The sequence below is a fragment of the Idiotropiscis lumnitzeri genome, chromosome 5, assembly GCF_059441095.1.
Source record: "Idiotropiscis lumnitzeri isolate Australia: NSW breed Sydney's pygmy pipehorse chromosome 5, RoL_Ilum_1.0, whole genome shotgun sequence".
Classification (NCBI taxonomy): domain Eukaryota; kingdom Metazoa; phylum Chordata; class Actinopteri; order Syngnathiformes; family Syngnathidae; genus Idiotropiscis; species Idiotropiscis lumnitzeri.
In genome coordinates, this window is record NC_142395.1 from 13,140,114 (window position 1) to 13,149,086 (window position 8,973).

The window sequence follows — 8,973 nt, forward strand, 5'->3', positions numbered from 1 at the left end:
GGCCGCTGATGATCCAAAAATAAAGCTGAATTAGCAACATTGTAATTTAATTAACACTTATAACCAATACATTTTTTCTATATATCACCTTTGTAGAAGTTTCTCAGCACATAGGTTTATCATCTCAGGTGGGAGAAGATTCAGAGCCACTTTCAAGCCTTCCCTTCCCCAAGGAGAAGCAAGGCCGAAGAGCACACATTCGGCGGCAAGATGACGACAGCCTGCGGAGCTCTTTCATCACAAAGCTCAAGCTAATTGTTGATTCATTGTTGAACTCACACCCCAGACACCTGGGAAACATTTGCCAGTGTGGAAAATAATGCAGAAAATGTCTCCTTTTATGAGAAAGTGTACAAGGAATTTTGTAATGACCTGTATTCACTTTTATTTTGGGAAATGTCATTATTTCATTTAATTTCTACAGCATGTTGTTTTACACATATCAAATATACAGTTTATCTGCAGATGTGAAGCAGGCTACAAAGAGTCATCAAATCTGGACCTCAGCCACTCATGAGCCTCACCTCCATGACATCAAACCTTCAGAGGGCACCTCCAATATGTTTGGGAACGATAATGCTGGCCCATTTGTAGATAACTGGGATGAAGAGGAGAGCGGAGCCCACGACGGACACCAGCAGGAACGCCCAGAGAAACATTCGATCCAGAACCTGGGCAACAAATTTCCAGTCCTGTACCACCTACACCCCAAAAACACATAAAAGACAGTTTACTGTTTTGTTCTGGTGCTTGTGTGCATCTTCCCCAGGCACTCCCACATTCTACACGCACGGTAGGTTTATTGGAGACAGTTAAACTTAATAGTCCAGAGGTCTGAGTGTTCAAACAAACCGTGACAGTGTTCTTTTTAGTAGCATTCACTCATTTCACTCTTAGATCTGATGATTTTCAGGCTCCAAAGGATCAATTCTCATGTCTCTAATAGACTATTCTGACCAATTATCCTGTGGCGTGGAAGAGTGATTTCCGGTGTGCTTATTTGCTTGGAAAATGGTCATGATGACAATTGTAAAGTTTAAACCTGTTCAATATTTACACTCGCAAATCCTTATGTGGGTGTGGTCGACACCCGAAGTCCATCACACTATGGACTCAGTGATTTTGTAATGTCACATGCGGAGTCCCGCAGGGGTTAATACTTAGCCCTCTATTGTTTAGCATTTATTTGCTTCCGCTTGATGGGTGACATTTTCGTTATATTGCTAAAGAATTATGCCTTGAGAAATAAAAATCTGCACAATTGCGCGAATCTGGAGGTGTCTAGAGGTGTCTTGCTGAGATTAAATAATAAAGGTATTCAATTATTTTGCTTCTTATGTCTGAAAAATTATGATTTGGTGTGGTGTGTTCCGTCCCAAAACCTTTGTTTGCAACATGCTGATCTTTTATGTTGTCACGTCACATTGCACTATGGAAGCATTGGACATTTATGATGCTACCAATCTTTAGTTGACAACTCAGATGCGCCTTTGTCCGTGTTTCCTCTGTTTAACATTTTGGCAGGTAAAATTGACGCATGTGATTGGAAAGGAAAAAAAGAAACTTGACAATGGAAAAAATGACAGACATTCCTTGTTTGTCTCTGTATGCTGTGTATTACACACAAATGCACAACACACATCTCTTTCTCTCTCTACATATATATATATATTAATATTTAAACACATATATAAAGAAAGATGAAGGACTAAGCCAAGATACAATGGCGGCTGTGGAACATTTCCCACACAGCTGAAGTGGAAGCACTGGAGATGTCCCAATCCTGGTTATGCAATCATTCTCAGGCCCATGAAACAGGCACCACCACAGTCTTTTGTCCTTCTGTTCTCATTCGAGCATGGGGGTCAAACAGCCATAGCTGTGGGGACACATTGTTTGCAAAGAATAAAATCCTGTTCCGTTTGGTCTGTTATGTCTTTTAGTGGCGTTGTGCATTTAGTTTGCTCTCTATAACGTTGAAGTCTCCATCCCATACCTCCTGGATTCTCCTTTTTTTGGGGGGTAGTTTGGAGGTCATTTTATTTATAAGCAGCATTTTCCCCAGCAGATGGATTGGTTTAATCCATTAGGCGAAGCTCCGACTTGTGGGAAGCTGGCGTTGATCATAACGCTTCTCAATTTAAAATTCATACTAGTGTTGTCCTTATTTGGCCTGATAAGGACATCTTGCTGCCTCGCTATGCTTGATCGCCCCCATGTCTGGTTTTGTCAACAGCACCACTGGGTATAGGACCCCTTCTTCACTGTTGACGAAGCTGGCCTCTCAATGTAGCTAGCAAAAACAGCATGCATATTTGAGGCAGTTACTCTCCCTGTGCGTAATGCGTACCAAGAGGATGATTTATGCGGCTGCCAAGTGTGTGCCTTCACTGACTGTGCTTTTAATTTTCATTCTTTCACAGAAGGAGAAACATGTGTTGATCTCCACCATGCAGGCATTATTGAAGGAGTTTTAGCATCAAGGGCGGCTGGACGGGGTCTGCATACAAATGGCAGTCGGCGTCCACTGTTCACAAACTGCTGTGTTTATTCAGAACAGAGAGCAGTGCATCCAAAACCTCGAGAGTAGCTGTGGGCTTGTATCGGCATGCTCGACTTCTTGAGTCAGACATCTTGCTCCCAGCATTAATGACACTACGGAGCAACAGAAAAATATTATTGTATGTATTTGACCTTTGCATGGATCTTCTTAATGCCGGTTGACATTTTCCATGAAGCTGGCACGTGTCACCGTCTTTGTTGCATGGATGCGGACTGCTGCTTTCACATTAAACGACGGTCCACTGACCAATGTACAATCACGTACACGTACACAATGCACTTGGCCGTTGTTGCTAACCCAAGGCCTCCGAGTAGTCTCATTTTATATGCTGAGAGTGCAAGACGTTAAAAAAAAAATCAATAAATGAAAATATATTACAAGTTAGTTATATGGTTTACAAATGAGATGAAACAATAATCAGAGAAAGAAAACAACATGCACAGTATTAATCAATCAATCTATTAATCAACAAACATAAGAAATTATGCATTCTTTAAAGTCCTATTTATATGATCACAACTTTCAGGTGGAGAATTACATGCAACCAGTTGTCGTTATGTTAGATCACAATTATTTATTCTAGATGAATTATACGAATAATATCTCTGATCATGACTTGGACAGACGGTTGAAAAACAAACCAACATGCTACAAAGTTTCACTATACGTATCTTCGTTTGTGGCTTTGCTCACCAGCTCATGTGAAGGCCTTGCACCCGTCCGTTGATAAACTGAGGCAGTAAATCCAGATCGATGCTCAACTCAGTTTTAGCAGAAATTTAGTCCGAATGCTAGCCATTTATTAGGTAATGTTTATTTTTGCCAAGTATCTGCTTTGTGGTTTTACTGTAAATTGCTTTCCATATCTTGTAATTTATTGTGTCTTTCACAATGCGAAAAAAGAAAGCTCGTGCAAAGCCTTCGTTTTCATTTGCGACCGGTTGCTAACACGCTCCAGAATGCAACATCGTTCCTAAACCCTGTTTGGGGATTTTTTTTTTTTTGACTACGATACTAAAATCTTTGTATATCAAAAGGGAGCTATATTTAGCTCGGGTTGTGTGCAGATGTTACAGCATTTTCGCCACTTGTGTTTTTATTCTGCTACAACTGGAACTGTCGTGTTTTTTCTTCCCCAAAAGTAAATCACTGTAAAGATTTTTATGGTGGACATCAAGTATTTAAATTATTTCATTTTGGCGGCATGGCTTGAGTTCTGCCTGCTGTGAATAGCGGATGTTTTACGGTGCATCGCACAAGAACACAGCCATTTTTTTCCATCATGTGTGTTAAGTTTTAAAAATACTGTGCTTTAAAACGGATACAAACCAAATAACAGACTCACCTCTCTGACCTCATTTTCTTTCACCACATGCATGGTTATGTAGCGGATGGAATCCAGCGCAGCTTGGATGTTGTGTCTGGTGTGTGAGAGGCCGTGCTCAGTCGTACAGTCCTTCATCATTCCCAGTCCCAGCACGCGTCCCGTGTGTGACGCTCCCGCTGTGCCGTAGCGGTCCACGTGGCCGCGCATGCACAGAAGCTTGGGCAGCCGATGCAGGAAGATCCTGCGCACCCACGGCGCCATGCCGTGATGCGTCGAGGACGAGCGGTGGTGGACGTTAATGGCGAAGACGGTGATGACGATGGAGAGCGTGACGAAGATCATGGTGAAGACCAGATACTCGCCGATGAGAGGGATGGCCTTGGACGAGGAGGGGATGATCTCCTCGATGACCAGCAGGAAGACAGTGAGTGACACCAGCACTGAGGTGCAGAGGGAGATCTTTTCGCCGCAGTTGGAAGGCAGATAGAAGACGAGGATGGTGAGGAAGGACAGTCCGATGCAGGGGATGATGAGGAAGAGGGTGTAGAAGAGCGGCAGTCGGCGGATGATGAAGAAGTAGGTGATGGTGGGATATGAGACGCCGCCGTCCAGCCTCAGACCGCGGCTGCCTGTGGCCTTCACAATCTCCCACTCGCCATTGTCAAAATAGTCCTGCCTGTCCACGTGGAAGTCCTCCAGTATGACGTCGACCTGCCGAAGAAAGATTCCCCTGACGTCACACAATTGACGTCAACGCCTCCATTTTGACATGCAGTGTACCGCAGTTTATCATTTACAAATTCACATTCATTTCTTCTACGGAACCCATCTTGAAACTTTTTGTTCACAATTCATTTTTGTGCTTTTTCTGTAATACCAACATTTACCACAAGATGGAGCCAAAGCTCAGGCTGTTAAGAACAAAGTAATTGACGCCAAGTAAGTATGTTGAATTGATGCATCTTAAATAAGAGAAAAAGAGCTTTCTCTTTCGTATGTCGGCGAGGAGCTATTTTTTTGTTAGTGGAAGCTGAAAAACTCAAGTTAATTCACAAACGACTTATTTACGTTTTTTTACTATTTACTATTTTAGGCAGGGACCATCCTACTGTAATCACCTGTGAGCCGTCGTAAGTCCACGAGCCAAATTTCATGGAGCAGTTCTGCAGGTCAAATGGGAAGAAGGTGACATCGATGGTGCAGGCAGACTTGTAGTTGGCAGGCGGCGTCCACAATATGGTCCCGTCGTATTTGACCACCGCCTTGGTGACTGTGCCCTCAAAACGACCGTCTGAACTGTGGTAGAAAGCGCAGATTGCATACAGACAATGTAATATAACAAATAAAGAAAACAAAGTCATGTCATTATGAGGTGTTGAATGCAGAATTTTGAGTGAAAACGTTAATTTAATCCATTGAATAAGGCTGTAAACTAACAAACTGTTGAATGTTCTATGAGTTCTTTCCAGAGTGTTAGGGTAGCATACTTATCATACAGCACGACGTCCGGAAGCCAGAGCCTGTCGGAGGGCACTCGTATCGTGGTGATGCCCAAGTAGTCATCTGGGTCCCATCTTAGCTTCATGTCAGTCCACTCCTGCAAGACAGACAACAGACATTTTGTGGCATTTGGGTGGTAAAGCAACTTGAAAGCATCAATCCGTGGTTGATACAATTTTAGATTAAATATTGACAGTAACGGCGACATAATATGAAAAGTTGACTTTTTAATTCCATTCGTAGAATGAGTGGTTGCCCACCCATCAAGTATGAAAACTAACAACAGATTGTGAGCCCAGAAGTATTTATGTTAACTAATTAAATTTATTTTATTGTCTGGACAGGTTCTGTCTTCGGTTGCCATGGTAACCAAAGTTAGACTCACAATTGGCCTGGCAGTCCCTGTGAAAGTGCCATGCTAGTTGAAAACATGATTATACATAAACATTCTAGTGTATGCCAAAATCAGGCATTTGATGTTGAGCCAATGACCCAGCACAAGACGAGTAAATCCATGTTATACTGGTAAGCACAGATATAATTATCCATGTTCACATCTGTGGCGACTGTTCTTTTGATGCGTGACAAGCATGAAGGAAGCTGACAACAGTGGAGTCGGGAATCAGGAGGAGGCTTGTGCGGGCAGAAGCTGGAAAAGCGCCAAGAGGACTCATCCGGATGGGAACTGTCAGGGAGATGCAACCGGTCATGAAGAGGGATGTGTGGTGGGCCTTAAATGTATGTCATGGGCAGCTATTGTTTACTTGGTGATGGGTAGATTGTGGGGTACATACATATTTTTTTCCAGATTTTTCAGACTATAAATCACTCAGTCGCACAGGGCAAAAAATGCACCATGAAGAAGAAAAAAAAAACAGTCGCACTGAAGTACAATACCGCATGCAGCCTGGATATTCCGATTGAAACATATAGATGACGTCTTTTCAGATTGAGAAAAGGAATATACCACCCCTGTGAATCCCAATGAGATTCCATTCACATTCAATCTTTTTATTCCAATTGAGCTGCTTACGTGGAGCATTTTCAATTCGTTTTATCATTCGGTTTCATTCGAACTGAGAGTGACCTAGCAGCCAATAACTGGTATTCTGTGGAATGACCGACATGTAGACTGACCCTTATAAAGAGTCTCACAATGCAATCGAAGAAAGCATGATGGCTGCGGCAGTAAAATCCTGGCGATTTTAAAAGCCCCAACAGAAATTCTTTGTGAGATGCAATATATGCGCAGGGGGAAAGAGGATGTCTCGTCACCTTTCATGTTGTTCCACTTGCCTGTTTAATCCACACATTGGTGGTCATCAGCTGGTTCTTCTCATCCTGGATGGTAAAAACACAGCAAAAGCTCCATTTTAAGATCACTGATTGAAGAGACCATTTAAAACAAATGCATGTTGAATCCGCACCACATCAACTAGCTGCGAGATGGCCAATCCAAACTTGACGCAGATGGTCTGGTTCAGATATTCCACAGGACGGACCCATTTCTGGTAATTCCCAAAGAGGTATTTGAACAGCTTGTCTTCGGCTTTTGCATAGGATGAAAGTTTAGGAACACCTGAGAGAGATAACAGCATTAAAAATGGTGGATTTTTTTTCATGAAAGGATAAGTCAACACAAAATATTTCTGAACGAGAATCTGTTCTATGCATTCCCACAAGTCGAAAAATGATTCTTATGTTTGTGAGGAACATGAGTTAAGCATGTTTTTATCCATCTCAGGGGGCGGCCATTTTGGCACTTGCTGTCGACTGAAAATGACATCACAGTTGCTCAGGGCTCAGGTAACAACCAATCATGGCTCAGCATCAGAAAACAGAGGAGCTGGGATTGGTCGTTACCTGAGGCCGGAGTGATTGTGATGCCATTTTCAGCCGACAGAAAGTGACAAAATGGCTGCCCCTGTGATGGCTAAAAACGGATGGATTTTGCTGCCGAACTCATATTCCCCAAACACAATGGTAATCTAAATGCCATGTTTCGACTAGTGAAAGCACATAGAACATATTATTGCAAAGATTTTTGGGGGTTGACTTCCCTTTACATTTAGCAAAATGACAAGATGGAGAAATGATGTGACTTGGAACGGGTTTTGACATCCACACTCAATTTATAGGCAACGGATCTGCCATTGGCAGTGTCCGGTGTCGATGCAGACAAGCAATCCCCTAATTAATGAGACTGTTATCCACCCATTCATCATCTTTTCAAGCTCCCCTCCTATTAGTGTCGTTCCCCCATGGCTGAGACTCTCAAATCGATATTGGCTTACAGGCAAGGAGATGGTGCGCTCTCTGCAATCCAATTAAAGGCGACACATTGCTACTATCCGCTTTATTATAAAAACATTGATCTGAATTCATGACACTGATAACACTTACATGGACCAATCGCATGCAATGAAACTCATCCCTTGCGCTCAGCCAATCAAATGGTTTATTTGCGAGTGAAGCAAGCGAGTGTATTGTATGTAAGGCAGGCAAGCTGTGAGAAAACAATTGTAAAAATAGTACAAGAGTAAGAGAAGAAATAGTTGAAGTAGACGCCATGCTCCAATTTATTGCCAGGAGCTTCATTGACTTGAATCAATAAACACTGCACCCCAAATAGATGCCTCCTTTTTTTTGGAGTCTGGAAAATGGTCCCAATACAAATGACTTTCAAGTACAACACTTGTGGAACAGACACGGAATCTGTAAAACACATTTTTAACAGTGGATTTTAAAGAGTTTTAAAAGAATTTCATGAAGTATTTATCATATTTTCATTGAATCTCATGATTTTATCCACGGCAGCTCAGTGTTACACACACAAAGATTGAGCTTTAAATCTTGTTTTTTTTTCTCTGCGCACTCAGCTGCCCTACATTCCAAAGTGACACATCCCAATTGAGAGGCGAGATCTTTGTATGTCAGGGGAAGCAAAGTTAAGCCCGGGTTGTTAGTTGAAGTTATGGAGAGTCTTCGCTGCATGTGCATGTACATTTATTTTAAAAAGTCAAATAATCTGAAAGCCATTTATGGGTTTTGGGATCATAGTTTCATACAGTATATTTACGATGAATATAGGTAATAATAAACATTTTAAATGGAGGACGTCAATTACTCGTCATTGTTTGATAATCCCGTCTGGGCTCACTGCAACATCACTGAGTGGTTTCTTTCTGTACCCTAATGCTGTTTAGCCATGTCGCCGGAGAGTCTATTTATTGAGACGTTAGCAGCGTCGGCAGGCAACTTACGCAGCGAGTGGCACAGGTGGCAACAGTGCAGCAGCGGCAGCAGCAGCAGCAGAGCAAACGAGGAGGCGGCCGCCGCCCCCGCTCTCAGCATCGTCTCAGAGACGGCGCTCAGGCATTGTTGGCGCGGAAGACGGAAGCTGCATAAAGGGGCAACATTAGCATCATTTGAAATAAAAGCAACAAAACAAAACATAACAGCTTCATGAACGCATACCTGTCTCTGAGTGGTGTCAGTGAAGAGAGAAGCGATGCTCACAGCCTCTCTCCTCTTCCTGCCTCCCCGCTTGCATCGAGGAAGCACCACCCCCTTAACCCCCCCT

General features: G+C 42.7%; 1 protein-coding gene across 2 annotated transcripts; it reads right to left on the reverse strand.

Annotated features, from left to right (window-relative positions):
• Positions 1-357: 357 nt before the first annotated feature.
• On the reverse strand, positions 358-8,958 carry chrna5 (cholinergic receptor, nicotinic, alpha 5). Of its 2 annotated transcripts, none has more exons than XM_088297203.1 (8): positions 8,868-8,958; positions 8,654-8,790; positions 6,818-6,969; positions 6,687-6,731; positions 5,378-5,487; positions 5,009-5,186; positions 3,918-4,601; positions 358-701 (listed from the first exon to the last, which is right to left on the reverse strand). In XM_088297203.1, exons 2-8 carry the CDS (start codon positions 8,742-8,744, stop codon positions 543-545), a joined length of 1,419 nt encoding a protein of 472 aa, XP_088153329.1. In that variant the 5' UTR covers positions 8,745-8,790; positions 8,868-8,958; the 3' UTR covers positions 358-542. The 2 variants fall into 2 exon arrangements, with proteins under 2 accessions (XP_088153329.1, XP_088153330.1); XM_088297204.1 differs by having other exon boundaries at positions 3,909-4,601; positions 8,868-8,897.
• Between the last annotated feature and the right edge of the window lie 15 nt (positions 8,959-8,973).

Excerpts from the sequence above, each read along its gene's own strand:
- chrna5 (XM_088297204.1), bottom strand. The coding sequence starts at position 8,744 with ATGCTGAGAGCGGGGGCGGCGGCCGCCTCCTCGTTTGCTCTGCTGCTG. Across the intron at positions 6,970-8,653 it reads CCACCTGTGCCACTCGCTGC|GTGTTCCTAAACTTTCATCC; the intron begins GTAAGTTGCCTG and ends TATCTCTCTCAG. Across the intron at positions 5,187-5,377 it reads GACGTCGTGCTGTATGATAA|TTCAGACGGTCGTTTTGAGG; the intron begins GTATGCTACCCT and ends TTTCTACCACAG.